The sequence below is a fragment of the Artemia franciscana genome, chromosome 8, assembly GCF_032884065.1.
Source record: "Artemia franciscana chromosome 8, ASM3288406v1, whole genome shotgun sequence".
Lineage (NCBI taxonomy): Eukaryota > Metazoa > Arthropoda > Branchiopoda > Anostraca > Artemiidae > Artemia > Artemia franciscana.
Window position 1 is genome coordinate 46,466,309 of NC_088870.1, and position 16,180 is coordinate 46,482,488.

General features: G+C 36.0%; 2 protein-coding genes across 4 annotated transcripts in view; one reads left to right on the forward strand and one right to left on the reverse strand.

Annotated features, from left to right (window-relative positions):
- LOC136030695 (tyrosine-protein phosphatase corkscrew-like) overlaps nucleotides 1-4,531 on the reverse strand; it is a 32,451-nt gene extending 27,920 nt beyond the window's left edge. The window contains exons 1-2 of the mRNA XM_065709764.1: nucleotides 4,504-4,531; nucleotides 3,596-3,850 (exon numbers count right to left, since the gene is read on the reverse strand). Coding sequence (XP_065565836.1) covers nucleotides 3,596-3,850; nucleotides 4,504-4,531 — 283 coding nt within the window. The remainder of the gene's footprint in view (nucleotides 1-3,595; nucleotides 3,851-4,503) is intronic.
- An 11,521-nt stretch (nucleotides 4,532-16,052) lies between these two features.
- Nucleotides 16,053-16,180, forward strand: part of LOC136029838 (pre-mRNA-splicing factor 18-like) — a 34,396-nt gene continuing 34,268 nt past the window's right edge. For 2 of the 3 annotated variants that reach the window (XM_065708294.1, XM_065708293.1), the window contains exon 1: nucleotides 16,059-16,142. In XM_065708294.1, the coding sequence (XP_065564366.1) occupies nucleotides 16,080-16,142 (63 nt within the window). In that variant the 5' untranslated portion in view covers nucleotides 16,059-16,079. Of the gene's footprint in view, nucleotides 16,143-16,180 lie in introns of all 3 variants that reach the window. The other variant, XM_065708295.1, reaches the window with a different exon arrangement.

The window sequence follows — 16,180 nt, forward strand, 5'->3', positions numbered from 1 at the left end:
GCTTCTATCTCAACACCACAGCTTAGATACCAATACAGTTATGAAAACTCGATTTATTTTTGGGACACAGTGCGCGGTAGCGATGCTAGTGGTTGGAGACAGGAAACTGGCAGCACAGCTTAGATAACCAATATTGGTATCTAAGCTGTGTATGCAGCAAAACAAAATTGCGTTCCCACCTATGGTGTTGTAGTACAATCAACAAGTCGGAGCGCGGGTTTAGAGGAGGCGCGAAGTTCAGATCTCTGTACCAAAAGCTTCTCATGGGCAAGATATGAGTTTTCATAACTGCATATTGATATCTAAGCTGTGCTCAACACCTAAAAAACTTCAAACAAGTTCAGAAAAATCTTAAATACTTTGGTGACTTCATTGAGTAGAGCACTTCCATCAAAAACTAGAAAAAATCATTCTAAACAATTCATTCAATTTTTTGGTAAATTTATTTTTCTAGCAGTTAATGAGGGAATATAAAACACACCAAAAAAGGCTAGGGTTAAACGAATCTAGTAAAAAAGAAGATAATTTGTCTATCCCAGTGGTCCCAATCATGAGCATAATGGAAGAAGGGCAATATTTTTTATTTCGATTCTTAAGTAAAAATACTCCAAAAAGGTTCTTTAAAATCTAGAAGGAGAATGCATTAGAATGAATAAAAAAAATGAATTAAAATTATAACATGAATCAATCAATTTACAAAACTTGAAAACATTCATCAATTTCTTTTTTTTATTTGGTTAAACATTGTTGAAATATGAGGTACTTGTTCACGCATAGAGTAGATACAATTCAATTGTTATCTTGCTGATTTGTTATTGTAGAACGAGAAATATCTTTTATAGATATTTCTATCAGACATATCATATTTTTTCCCTCTTTGTTTTCTATCATTTTTATTTTATTTTTTTCCCACATTTTTTTTCTTCTATCAGACATTTCATATTTTCCCCCTCTTTATCCATTTTATGGCACCAGATCTTACTTCTAGAGTTACAATGATTTATGGATTATTGCTAGAATTGGTGACTACATCTGGTGATAGTTTTTCCGACACGATGTACTAGTTGATAGAGGTAATAAATTCTATGATTGACAAAAGGCAAAAATCAAATCTTTCATATTAAGTTCTTTTAACTTTTTTCATTTAAATGGTCTTTAAATACCTGCTTTAGAAGTAGGCTGGATATGCTAGGCTATACTTTTATCACATGTAGTCCAATTCAGACTAAGCAATCAAAATCAAAGATCAATAGCTATACAACGAGCACAATAGCAGTAGTGTGTGTACAAAAAACTGTTCAATCACGCAATATATTATCAAAAATTGTCAAGAAATATTCAATGATTGAGACATGTTGCATTACAGGAGTACTGGATTACACAGGGGCCATATTACCAGAAGTCCAATGTATGGTGCTTCTTTCAATTACTGTTCATTTTAAAAAATCATTCCACATAATATTTTGGTATGGTTTGTACTTTATCACAAACAAAGATAGCTTAAAGATCGCTGAAAAAATCCTTCAAAAAGGACATATGGCCAGATTGTATGAATGAGTGTTAAGGCTGTATACAAGACTATCAGAAGTGTTCATGGGGGAGGGGGTATTTTCAGGGGACAAAAACTATAGGTAAAATTCTAGTTAATTTACTTCTTGCTATCTCAGAAAGGGTTTAGGTTAGGAAAACGAAACTTTCAGGGATGATTCTACAGACTAAATTATGTCCCGGGAAGGTATTTTAAAGTAACTACCTCCACTCCTTCTCCCTCTAGAGGGCCTTGACCTTTGATGACCTTTAAAAATATGTGTGTTATAAAAGTGAAACCTTGCAAAATTGATCTTCTGCATAATTGAAGTACAATAAAATTGTTTTCAGCTTCATAACTTTGCTCAATTCTATTTTATAAGGTTTTGAAGATATACAAATACATTCCCTAAATTAAAAAAAAACAAAACATTAATATGGCTCAAAATTCTACTCAAATAACAGGAATTGCATTATCAGAACTAAAGGCAGAGAAAAAGCAACTAGTAACAGAAAATTAAGGTAAAACATTGTTTTGTCAAAATTTCAATAGGTATAGACCTGTCATGTAGGCAAATTTCAGGGCCCTCAAGAGGGAGAAGGAGTGGAGGTGGGTACTTTAAAATACCTTCCCAGGCCTTACATTAGCCTGTAGCCCCATTGCTGAAAGTTTCATTTTCCAAACCTAAGCCCTTTAAGAGATAGCAAGAAGTTAATTAACTAGAATTTTACCAAACTATATTTAAAACAATATTGAATAAGGATTAGTATCACTTGCATTTCATTAAGATGCTTCCTTCAGAAGAGTAGTACTTCTAGACCGTTTTCTAGGCATTTTCAGGATAAAAACTATTATATTTGACAAAATCATCACATAGGTAATCTATTATACCACTTATATTTTATTAAGATGTTTTTTCCAGAAGAGTAGTACTCATAGACTGACCAATAATAAAAGGGCACTCCTTCACCCCCCCCCATGATGGATAAATACATAGCTCACTATATGCACAACCCTATTATTCCTGCTGATTTACCAAAATTCTAGATAATAGGGAGGAAGAAGAGTTACGCTTTCGGAAAACATTAGCCAGTTTCACTATAAACTATATAGTGAACTGTAGGCCATAGTTATCCATCAAAGGGATGAGGGGTGAAGCAATACATTTTTAGAATTGATATAGGTGTTTATGATTGCTTTGAGGCAGTTTTCAGAATTTCTAGTAATCATTTTGTAACAAAGAATAGGGTGTCACTTTAAGGGCTCAAAAAGAAAATGAAAAAAGCAAAGGATAGATACCATTAGTATATTTTGAAAGAACAAAAAAAAAATGAGGAGATTTCTGCTATCTTGAAATATAATCCATTAATTTACCTTTAACCAACTAATTATTTAAAATTTTAGTTTAGGGCTTGTTTCTATCCTGGAAAGTAGTAAAGTTTGGTGAATGAAACTTCTAGATATGACTCAAGGACCAAAAACATACCCTAGGAAGATACTGCCCGGTTAGTATTTAACCCTTTTGTTTCTTTTCTTTGGGACTTAGAAGATTGCAAACATGACAGGTTTATGCACTATCTGAATTCTGACAAAAAAAAAAAAAAAAAAAAAAAAAAAAAAAAAAAAAAAAAAAAAAAAAAAAAAAAAAAAATTATTTTCACTTTGTGTTTTCAATTATTTTTCCTTGGCTTTAATTTTGAAAATCTAATTCTTGTTATTTCAGTAGAATTTTATGCCATATAAATACTTTTTCATAAATTTGAGAATTCGATTTATCTTTATAACATTATAAACAAGGATTGAGTAAAAGTGTGAGACTTAAAACAAACTTTTTTTTGTGTCTCATTTAAGCAGAAGATCTGTTTTACCTTAAATTGCAGCTTGGAGCAATCTAAGGATTTATTCTTGTAGAGCTCCAGAGTTGATTTAAGTTATATTCAAAATTCTTGAGTGACCAGGTGTTGTACACTGATCAATAATTGCTTCCTAGTTGATTTTATACTTTCAGCTTTGGTAATCTTGCAGAGTAGGAAAGTTCCTGCATGCTGCATATCACTTTAGTGGCACGTCTCTGTGCATCTTTCAAAACTTTTTTAAAATAAGCGGATGCTTCAGCCATTCCAACTTCAATATTTTGGTGCTCAAATCCCTTATACATAAGACAGATGATTTTATGCAAAAGAGTAGAAAGAGTATGCTCAATCAGCCTCATAGTTGAACTAACACCAGCAGCAGACTTCTTAGCATGAGTGCTGAATTTTAATTCATTATCAATAGTGATTCCAAGATCTTGCTCAGTATCTACAGATGAGACCAGGTTGCCTGAGAAAAAATAAGAGCAAAAAGGGTTTATTTTGCTGAAGTGAATGACATGGCATTTAGAAACATTAATTTTAAGAAGAAAAGCCACAGCACACTTATCAAGCAGGTAAAGATAACTTTATAGAAGGGCATGGATCTTGGCAGGACAAGGCTGGTCCAAGGAGCTTCAGGTAGTCAGCATAGAGAGTTAGTTTACTGCTGATAGTGGAAGGAGCATCATTGATGAAGATACTAAATATTATGTGATTCAAAAGACCTCCCTGAGGAACTCTATTCAAAACATGCTTAGAGGAAGAAAGCAGGGCTGCCACAGGTTTAAGTGGTGAAAAACAGCTGGAATAGGTCTTTGGTTGTGAACATTTTCAAGCTCTTGACAAGCATAGTGAAACAGGAAACACTTATAATTGTTGCAAAATAGCAAAGGGCAAACTACAATTTTTTTTAAATCCATTATTTTTCTTAGCTGTTTTTCTGTAGATGAGGTTATTATGAGCCTTTTGTAGCATAGCCTGTACCCAGCTCTGTTTAGTGATTTATACCGGGATGTAAAGCAGTAACTTACTTTCAAGACTTAAGAGACTTTCATACATTTAGCAAAGCCTGTACCAAGCTTTGTTTAGTGATTTATACCGGGATGTAAAGCAGTAACTTACTTTCAAGACTTAAGAGACTTTCATACATTTAGCAAAGCCTGTACCAAGCTTTGTTTAGTGATTTATACCGCGATGTAAAGCAGTAACTTACTTTCAAGACTTAAGAGACTTGCATACATTTAGAAAAAGCTACATGCAACCTGATCTAAATAAAGATGCTATTGTAGAGTATCAAAGAGAAGCCTACAAGTATATCCCAATTGCAGTAAAGGCACATTTCAAAGAACAAGAACCTACAAGAACAGGTTCATAGAATGCCGTTGGAGTGGTAAAGAAACTAGAAAATTGCAAAAATTAAGATAAAGAACTGAGAAGAAGATTTAAAAAAAACTTTGAAAATTGCAAGTACAGTACTAAGTGCATACAGCAAGTAATACTAGCAAATTAATAAGATCATGGCTGCACTTTTTTTTCTCTCATGCTTATTAAACTAACACATCCATTTTGCAAGAGTTGTGCACCAGGCTCTTTGGATGATTCTTCTGCCCAGGGAAATCCCATAGAGGAGTAAATAATTACTGTCTAGGAGAATCTGATTTCGGAAGGAAAACCTTTGAATATCTCTGTCTAGAAAACTGTAAGTCCTGTTACCTATTCTACTGAACTATAAGAGGGTCAGGGAGGTGTCACTGATCAAGTTAATACTTTCTTAGGTCTGTAGAACCAGTGGGGTCCAGAAGGTTTTCTGGATGACCACTTTTTTGATAGGTGATAATTCCAGGGGCTGATGGCCTGCTCTAGGTGACCTCTCTGTGAACTGATAACCCAGACAGGGTCATCAGTCCATAGAGATGTTACCCAGATTTAGAAAATAGGCCATCACTCTATAGACTGATCACACATATTCCAGACTAGGTCAACACTTTATAGAGAGATCATCCAGACTTCAAGAATGAGCCACCAATCCCTAAAATAATCACCTGTTAAATGAGTGGTTACCCAGAAAAACTTGTGAACCCCACTGTCTAGAACAAATATTTCTATTTTCCAGCTTCAATCATCCCTGTCATACAAGATTCTCAAAAAAAAAGGGTGACCCAGCTTTAGCTATATATCCTACGTAATCCTAAAAACAACAGCTTGCCTGCTTTCTTCGTTTACTCAGCAGATAAAGTGCAATAGCCTTTTCTGAATTTGGCTGAACACCCTCATTGCTTCAGCTTGAGAACCTGATTTGAATTCTTCTAAGGAGTTATGTTAATATTCTTCTTGCTGATCATTATAATTGTTTTTTTTTTAATTCCTTCTGTTTAAAGCATTTTAGAGAGATTCTAAGCCATCCATGGGCATATTGCTGCCACAAATAATTTTGCTCAAATGAGCTGGTGGAAAACAGATAGAACATAAAATTTTTCTTTTTTTTTATTATTTCAAGACTAGAATGTCTCAAAACTAAGCATTGATATTGCTGATTGTGTCTTAAGTAAATACAATCCCTGATGGAATTTTGTTGATACCTGTCTTAAAATTAATTTGTCTAAATAAAATAAACGTTGTTTATGGGACAACAGTGAAAATGGAAGAAAAATATGATTTGAGTTTTTTTCAATATTTACTTTTTTCAAATAATTGTTGTTCTCTGGTCACATTTGTGTTCCTTCCTAAAGTGGCTAGCACTCTAGTTTGAGAATCCTTTGTCCAAGGGGTGCATGTTGAATTCCTGGTATCACCAGATTATTTGGTTTGGAACAGGGGTTAGTGATGTAACTCTCTAAGCTCAACCAGAATTTGCCCAACTTTAAAAGGGTACCTAGAGAAATCTGGGGACAGTAAGCAGGAAGGACATGCAAAAGCATAGAATGGCTGGCACCTAGCTTCCTATTGTACTTCCTGGCTAAAGGAACACCTGGTCCTTTACTGGCCTACTGACTTAGCCATAGAAGCTCTCTTTTAAACCCATTAAATATATGTACAAAAGAAGAAATGCCTGTACAGGGGCCTTCCTTTCCAATGAATTGTTGATGTGTTGACAAGAGTGTGGGTCATGAGAGATGGCTGGTAAATGTAATGGGGGGTGAGTGTTTTGCAAGGTCTAAAAATTTAGAGCATTGCTCAGGTTGGCAACTGAGCACAAAAGTAACATTTTGTGGATGGTTTTTCTTTGTGACTGTTATACTTATGGAATGTCAAGTATTTTCAAGTTAATCTTAATTGTTTTGTATTTATTGCCATGGCCCTAGGACTTTAGTGTAGTAAAACCTTTTTATGTCCATCCATTTTCTTTAAACAGACAGGAGTTCTATGTTTCCTAGCTTCAATAAATTTATATGCAAGTTTGAGACCACGGGTTACAAATTAGGTCAAAACTTGCAAATGGAACTATGGTATGACTAATTAATTTGTAAGGAATGTATATCAATTTAAAGATTAAAAAAACAATCATGCAGAAAACAACTCAAGAAATAAATAAAAGTATCCCTTCACCACCATTTAATGACTTGTCACAAATGTAGGTCACTCTTAAGATTGAAATGAACAAAGCTGCAATTATGAATGTTTTTCTTTAAAGAAACTGAAGGGGGAAACCTCGAAGCTTTAACAAATTCAATCTGACTTTTGGACTCTTTTCAATGGTAACTTTCTTTGGATTTTTTCCAACCAAGAAAAAGCAGCAGAGACAGCATAAGGTATAAGTGACTTGCTAACATTTAGAAAAAGCTACATGCAACCTGATCTGAATAAGGATGCTATTGTACAGTATCAAAGAGAAGCCGACAGGTATATCCAAAATGCAGTAAAGGCATATTACAAAGATCAAGAACAGGTTCATAGAATTCCATTGCAGTGGTAAAGAAACAAGAAAATTAAAAAAATTAAGGTAAAAAAGAACTGAGAAGAAGATTAACAAGAAACTATGAAAATTGCAAGTACAGTACTAAGTGCATACAGCAAGTAATATTAGCAAATTAAGATCATAGCTGCACTTTTTTTCTCTCTTGCTTGTTAAACTGACTTATCCATCTAGCAACAGTTGTGCACCAGGTTCTTTGGATGATTCGTCTGCCCAGGGAAACTCCATAGAGGATTAAATAATTACTGTCTAGGATAATTTTATTTTGGAAGGAAAACCTTTGAATATCTCTGTCTAGAAAACTGTAAGTCCTGTCACCTATTCTATTGAACTATAAGAGGGTCAAGTAGGTATCAGTGATCAACTTAATACTTTCTTAGGGTCTGTACAACCAAGGGGGTCCACATGTTTTTCTGGATGACCACTTTTTTGATAGGTAATACTTCCAGGGACTGATAGCCCATCCTTCAATTGTCCAAATCTAAGGTGACCTCTCTAAGAACTGCTGGCCTGGACTAGGTGACCTCTCTATGAGCTGATAACCCAACATGGGGCATCAGTCCATAGAGAGGATTTAGAGAATAGGCAATCACTCTATAGACTGATCACCCACATTCCAAACTAGGTCATCAGTCCATAGAGAGATCACCCAGATTTTAAGAATAGGCCATTAACCATTATAATAATGGCCTGTCAAGAGAGTGGTTACCCAAAAAAACTTGTGGACCCCACTGTCTAGAGCTGAAATATTTCTATTTTCCAGCTTCATTCATCCCTGTCATACAGGATTTTCCAAAAAACTGGTAACCCAACTTTAGATATATATCTAATGTAAACCTAAAAGCAACAACTTGCCTGCTTTCTTCGCTTACTCAGGGTGTGTTCCAGGGACTTACTGTAGTAACCGAATGGTTACTATTTCCGTTCCTAGCGGGAAAATGGTTACTGCCCAACCCACTGGGAACGAGAATAGTTACTGCCAGCAGTAACCGCAGTAAGTGATACCGTGCTCAAAAGAATGGTTAGCGCAGTAAGTACATAATTCACCTTCTTCAACAAAAATCTCATTCAACAAAAAATAATATGGACAAGAATGAAGTAATGGAATATCAAGTTATTTGCTTGGAAGAAGGTGGGATGGTGATTTTGCAAAAGAAAGAGGGATCTGAGCCAAGTTAGTAAATCACCATATTTTGGGATCAGCATTAAATGACACCCTGAGTAGTAGGCTATCTATTAGCAAGTAGGTTAAATCAATGAAAAACTTATTTAATTTAAAGATTTCCATGTTTTCTGGTATATCCAGGTATAATTATTACCTTAAATTGCCATTTGGAATCATTCTAAGGATTGACTTCTTCCAGGTAACATTGAGGCTCCATTAAATTGCCACATGGGAGCATTCTAAGCATTGACTTCTTTTAGGCTCTGTAAACAGGCCTAGGTGAAGTATTACAGATAAGTTGAGGATTTATGGGCTGCCAAATCATTATTCTGAGACTGTCTTTAATCCTATTGAAGAAGTAGGCTAGGGTAGACTATTCAGAGTCTATTCCAAAGGATGGTAATTTTATCCAGTAAAATTCTAGTTGATTGACTTCTTGCTATCACTGAAAGGGGTTAGGTTAGGAAAATGAAACTTTCAGGGATGGGTCTACAGGCTAAAGTATGTCCTGGAAAGGTATTTCAAAGTACACATCTCTACTCATTCTTGCTCTAGAGGGCCCTGATCTTTGATAACCTTCAAAAATATATATAGCTGAAGTTACATGTTTGCCATTGATTCTGCCAATCTATCCCTCAACCTTTAACTCCCTGTTAATTGAAGCAACTGTGACAAAGCAAGAATGGGGGAAAAGGTAACAGGTGACAGAATACATTGGAACTACATAATTTTGGCTATATATTTGCACATTAGGCAGGTTGGAGGTAAATTATAGTATAGAGATGCATGCTTTTCCCTTTGGTATGTAGGCTAAGTAGAAGGTCACTTGTACCTGATGCTGTCCGTGTTGTTTTTAGTTGGATGGGAAACATCCAAACAAAGTTTCCTTTGAAAAGGAAAGGTGAGATTGCTCAAAAGTGAGATTGAATTTGTCAAAGCTTGGAGGTTTGCCCCTTCAGTCTGTTTAAAGGAAAATGGATTCATAATTGAAGCTTTGTTCATTTCAATCTTAAGGGTGACCTATATTTGTGACAATTCATTAAGTGGTTGTAAAGGGATACATTTGTTTATTCATTTGTCTTCTTTGTTTTCTAACAGTTTTTATTTAATCTTTAAATTGATATCCATTTCTTACAAATTTTTATTGATACCAGAGGTTCATTTGCAAGTTTTTACCTACTTTGTAAACCCTGGTCTCACAATTACATTTAAATTTACTGAAGCTAGGAAACATAAAACTCTATCTATTTAAAGAAAATCAATGGATATAAGTAGGTTTTATTGTATTTAAGCCCTAGGGTCATGGCAATTAAAAACAAATTAAAGAAGATTAACTTTAAAATACTTGATGTTAAATAAGCATAATAGTCACAAAGAAAAACAAATAACAAAATTATACTTCTGTGTTCAGTTGCCAACCTGAGCAACTGTCATAAATTTTTTAAATCTTGCAGAACATTCACCCCAATTACATTCACAAGCTATCTCTCATGACCCACACTCTTGTCCATACATCCACATTTCATCGAAATAGAAGGACCATCATACTGGTATTCTTCATTTCTACTTATATTTAATGGGTTTGAAAGAAAGTTTTTATGGCTAAGTCAGTAGGCCAGTAAAGGACCTGGTGGCCCTTTAGCCAGGTAGTGCAATAGGAAGCTATGGACCAGCCAGCCTATGCTCTTGCATACCCTTCCTTCTTACTGTCCCTAGATTTCCATCTGTACTCATTTAAAGTTGGGCCAATTATAGCTGAGGTTAGTCATATCACCAACCCCTATCCAAAACCAAATAAACTGACAATGCCAGAATTAAACCTGTACCCCTTGGACAAAGCATTCCAACCCAGAGCGCCTACCACTTAGCAAGGAACACAAATTTGACCAGAGAACAATAATTATTTGAAAAAAAGTAGAATATTGAAAAAAACTTGCTATAGTTGTCCCACTACTATCCTGTAAATGCTATAGGCCCATTTTATTTAGACAAATCAATTTAAGACAGGTATCAACAAAACTCCATCAGGGATTGTATTTGCTTAAGATACAATCAAGCTATGTGAATGCTTAGCTTTGTGATATTCTAGTCTTGAAATAATAAAAAAAGAGAAAATGTATATGTTCTATTTATTTTTCACCAGCTCATTTGAGTAAAATCATTGGTGACAGCCAAATGCCCATGGTTGACTTAGAACATATCTAAACGCTCTGAAACAGAAGGAATTAAAAAATTATACTAATCAGCATTAAACTGTCCCTTAAAATTAAACACGTGTATTTAATTTGAAAATGATGCTACTGCTAGTCAGCTTACTGTGCCGTTCCCACTGGCTCTACTGCAGTTAAAAATGTGCAGTTACCGCGCAGTAACTGTAGTTACTGAAAAACCATCAGCTGGAACACACCCTCAGTAGATACGCTGCAATAGCCTTCTTCTGGATTTGGCTTAATGCTCTCATTGCTTCAGTTTGAAAATCTGATTTGAAAAATCGTGTCCGATTTGACGCAGCAGTGGAAACTATGGAATAGAGCTTGTCGTAGCGACGCGAAACTCTGCGTTTCAGTGTGAACACTCCATCCGATTCTGTCGTACGTCTCTTCCGACAGACAAAAAATCGTGTCGGGATTGACGCAGCAGTGTGAACTAAGGGTAACTTAAAAACAGACAAGTGCCATCTGGCTGAATGTTACTCAATAAAGGATAGTGACAAATGTTCCTTCCTGTGACATTAAAAAAACAGCACAATTGTTCTGAAGTGGTACTTGATTATTATAAAGAGGAACTTACTTCCCATGATAGTCGACTATTTCTTACGTTTTTTTCGATGACCCTCGTGCGTTGTTGGAAGTGCGCTATGTGCGTTTTCCCGCTGCGTTGTTGGAAGTGCGCTTATCCGCAAAGCTTAAAATTTCGGAACTACGGGCAATGTGGAGTGTGGAGCTCGCAAAACATCAGTAAAGTTAATAAAGGGTATGTTAAGACCTTTAAATCCGAGAATTGAGAACAATAGTCATTCAACTATAGTTTTTATGGAGGTCTGAACGTCGGAAGTTTTCTTTTTTAGTCAGTAGTGAACGACCCTAAGAGTATCCTAAATGATATTGCAGATGAAGCTGCGGTTTTGGGCATGAGCGTAACCCCCTTTAAATCTATTATAATTCCAATATATTTCCTTAACATCTCACCTCTTTTCCCCAACCCTACACCCCCAAATACTCCTGTGTCTTCCTTTAAATTACTTGTAGTTACGATTTCCACGCTAAAGATATTTTCCATAAAGCTAATTCGTCCAACTCTTTCTTTAAGCTTTTGAATAAATTTAACGTCCCCCCATCCCATTCTATACAGATTTACACTTCCTTCGTCCGCCCACAGCTTGAATATGCATGTTCAATTTGGGACGCTGGCATTACCTGTTATAAATCAGAAAAAATAGCCCGGAGAATAATCTTTAAAGAGGCTACGGTACCTCACTCGCTCCTTCTGAGAATGGCCAAGCTGGAAACTCTTGAGCAAAGAAGAAAAATGTCGTGCCTCCCTTTTACGAAAAATGCAATAATAAACCTTCGTACGAAGAACATTTTCCCCGAAGACGCTCTCCATCCGGGCACCAGTTGCCGCATACTGTTTCTAAACCTGTACTTATATTTTCTCCATTCGTTGCTTAACTTCTGGGTATGAAAAAACCTTTGTCCCTATTGTATTGATAAACTAAGCTGCTGTTTTTCTGGTTTTTGGCACTGGTGATGCCTAAGTCTCATATTCGTTTGATTCTTTTATTCCCTCCCCTTTGTTAATATGTCTCTTTTAAACGGGTTCAACGCTAATTTTATCTCACTGTTTTCTAATTATTATTTAAGAATTAACGACGCTTCTAGACTACTAAGGTCCCTGCGTTGGTCCTGCAGTGCATTCCTGCAGCGTGATTCGATCTCTGGGTCCCGTATTACCAAGCTAAGGTCAAATCCACTGTGCCACCACAGGACCTGTTTTTTAATTTTGATTTAGTTTTTACCTTTTTAACTCTCTGACATTTGCCGCCTAATTTTTTTTTAGAAATGAATGGCTTTGCCTTTCTGATTTCGTTGTTATTGATATTCTTTAGCCAGTTGTTTAGTTGTCTTGCTATTTTTATGAAATATGTTTATGATTTTATGACTCCGAAATGTAAATTAAGTCCTTCGGGTCTTGTCATATACATTCTTTGAAATTAAATATTTTATCTTACTTAACCCTGAACGTGTACTTGTGACCGGAACCAGGTGTCTGACCTTTCCTGGCATTAAGGATCTTCGAGACCTGATGGATCATTTAATGCGCTCTGCTGTCAGTGGAGTTTTAGGTAGAACCATTGAGTTGACAGTCCGTGATCGAACTGTCGTAATCCCACAATAGATTCAAGATCTACTTTAATCGGGTTCTACCATATTTTCTACTGCCCTCTCTGTTGTCTCTTCCAAGAGCTGAGGGGCTAAGTTATTACGATTCGGAAAGACAAGTACTCAGATAGGCTCCGTAATACATGGCCCAATCCTTTCGGTCGACGCTCCTTGATTGCGGTTACAGCGCATCTCTTGATACTACACATTCATCGTATATCCATACTTAATATGTGACCATGCATATATACCCTTAGGACACTACGCAGACAAGTATTCTAAAACACCCATAGTACAGTGTTATGTAGTTACTTCACTGACAAAGTTTTGCACCCGTAAAAAAGGATTGTTCGAACCAAACCTAGGTAGTTTTGAACCTCAGAATGTACATTAATTTCACTACGGTTTCTCAATGGTTTTTTGAGAGAAGAAAAGACCGCCTATGCTTTCTGTAGCCTCTGTTGAATATTGGTGTCTAAAGATCCATAAGTACAAAATTGGGAGCCAAAGTAGGTGAAACTATAGATCAGACCCAACTGTACTTGATTTACAGTTAGTGAAAGAGAACCGGTGTGATTTAATGCGAAAAATTTTGTCTTTCCTGTACTAGATTTTAAACCAATGTGATCTGCCCAATTCACCACCTATATGGGTTAAGTTTTTGCTTGACAAGATATCCATTATTTCTAACAAAATATAGAATTCAATTATTAGAATTCGCCATTTGCTTAATTAACTGTTGTGTGAATGTTGGCCGTTGCCAGTACTTAATCTGCACTTAGATCTTGGCAGCAGGGTTTCTAAAGGGACACTTTTAGTGCTTTTTTGACAATTTTTCACTCTGGGTGACACCGTGCCACTATTGGGCAAAAAAGGCAACTTTTTGAAGAAAGGACACTTTTGGCATTTTTTCAAAATCAATACCATATGTATTTATTTTCAGTTTTTCTTAACTACAACGACTTTCGATTTATGCTTTGTGCTTTTCAGGTTCGTTTTCGTCTTAGGGATTTTTTTTATCGTATCCGCAATACTTTTGTTTTCGTTATCGCGAAAATTTAAACGTGGTGAAACATGTGACTTGCTCAAGAGGGTTTAGAAGAAGTTTGTTTTTGATAAAAAAAAAAAAAAAACTGGAGCAAGCATATAACTGCTGTTAAGTGAAAACTTAAGGTATTTTATGACTTGTAGTCTACAGGAGTATGCAGAGGTGCGGCCTGGATAGTAGTTAGTAGCAAAGTATCTTTTCCTCATTTGATTTGCTGCTGCTTAATCATTTTTTGGACGAGGGTGAACCTCAACAGGTTCTTCCCAAAGTAAACCTAATAGACACACGATTTTTGTTTTTTGCGTGTTTGGGGGGAAGGGGGTGAAAAGGGACCCGATCCAAACACTTAATAATAAAAAACTATGCGGCTTTTGTCTGTGTTTTTTAGGTCAAATTCACGAAATTTTCAAGTATGCTTGAAAATTTTCAAGTATACTTAAAAATCCCACTCAAATTCTCACGCCGTATGACCGGGGGACCTATCTAAACTTTCAAATATACTGGAAGAAGGAGCAGGTTCTCACACCGTGTGACCGGGGGACCTATCTAAACTTTCAAATATACAGAAAAAACGTGGTTTTTAGGCTGTTGGGCTTGGGGGTACCTATTCAAAATTGCAAATATACTAGAAATTTGATTAGGTTCTCACGCTAGCAAAAGGGCCCGGCAACTGGAGCCTCTTGGAGCGCCCTCTGGATGCTTTTCGGGCCCCTACGGTCGCTCTAGGTCGTCTTAGGTCGACCTGAGAATTGTCTAGGACCTTATTGGGTCCTTTTTTCTAGGTTTTTCGGTTCGGTCCATCTTGAGTCGCGAAGATGGCAAAGGCCTAGCGCAAAATATTTGGGATTTGCTTAGACATTTGTTTTGCACCATTCTGCTTTTGGTGAAAAGGATTGTGATTAAATAAGCCTTTCCATTGTCTTTTATAGACGCCATCGACGTTTTCTCAGAAGAAAGGGGGTGGGCAGAGAGAAACGGATTTTCCTCAAAAAACCATGGCTATTCTTGACACCCAAAATCCTTTTTCTTTGGTTTTTTGCGCTTTTTCTTTTTTATTTCAACATTTTATTGAGTACATGTGATATTTGTCTTGTCACTATTTGCAAAGAATTTGACATTTCTTTGTTTTTGAAGAATAAATTAGCTTTATACAGAACAAGTGGTATTTGTCTTGTCATTATTTCTCTCCTTATCAAGTTTGATCTTTTAGTTAATTGATCTCATGAATACATTAATGTTTTCATGAAATAACGCTGTGGTTGTGTATTTTTGTGAGAGCAGCGTTACCAAACGCGTTGGCGAAAGCCAGGTGAAAAGGATGTCAAGCACGTTCCAAGCCAAGCACGTTTCATCCGCTTTTCGATATCAATCTGTGGGAAATGGTCGGCAAAATTTTGCTGAAGATCTGATATGCCACTGAAGGAAAAGAGGGAGCGAGGGCAATTTAGTCGTGTCGGCAGCGACAGACGTCGTATCTGTGGTCTGCTGGCACAAATATTTTAAGCCCTATCTTCATTATGGCGTTTTCCGGCCGAGACGGCATGGGCGGCTCATAGTGAAGACAGGTTTTATCGCCGTTTTCGTTTTCTCGCCATACAGAGTGAACATTTTAAATTAAAATGTAAAAACTAAACAACACATTTTTCATTCATCTTAGTTGCACTTCAACTTTTCTTTACGTTCCTATAACAACGAAAACACAGCACAAATGATTCAGAATCTTCTGCAGTTTTTGAAATAAGACGATTTCGAATTTTGTTGCCAAAAACGACGAAAATGAAATCTGTCGTCCAAAAAGCGGTAAAGGCTTGTTAAAAAGCAAGGCTTTACTGAGCTTTCGGAAGAAGAATAATTAGTACAACTGAAGGTTCGATAGAACCCGATTAAAGATACTGAATTATTTTTTTTCTTCCACTTTTCTTTTTATTAGGTGATTTGAGGGTTTACACGGGATTTTACTTATTTGAAGAACCGCTTTGCTTGTAATTGAAAAAGAAGAACGTAATTCTAGCCCTGGAGTTGCAAGAAAACCATTTAAAGCCTTTTTTTGTCAACTTTTAAAGTATATTGGCTAATTTTCTAGAAGGACACTAAAATTGTCCCTTTTCGCTAAATTTGATAACAGAAACATTGGCAATTCTACCTGGCAGAACATTTAAATATTGATTGCATTGCCTTTTATTTTCGGGCATGGCACTTCAAAAATCTGCACTTAATAGATCCCTTTTCAAGGTTAAAAACCTATTAAGCTCCGTAAGTAATTTGAGAATAACTAAGAAACAGAAATTAGT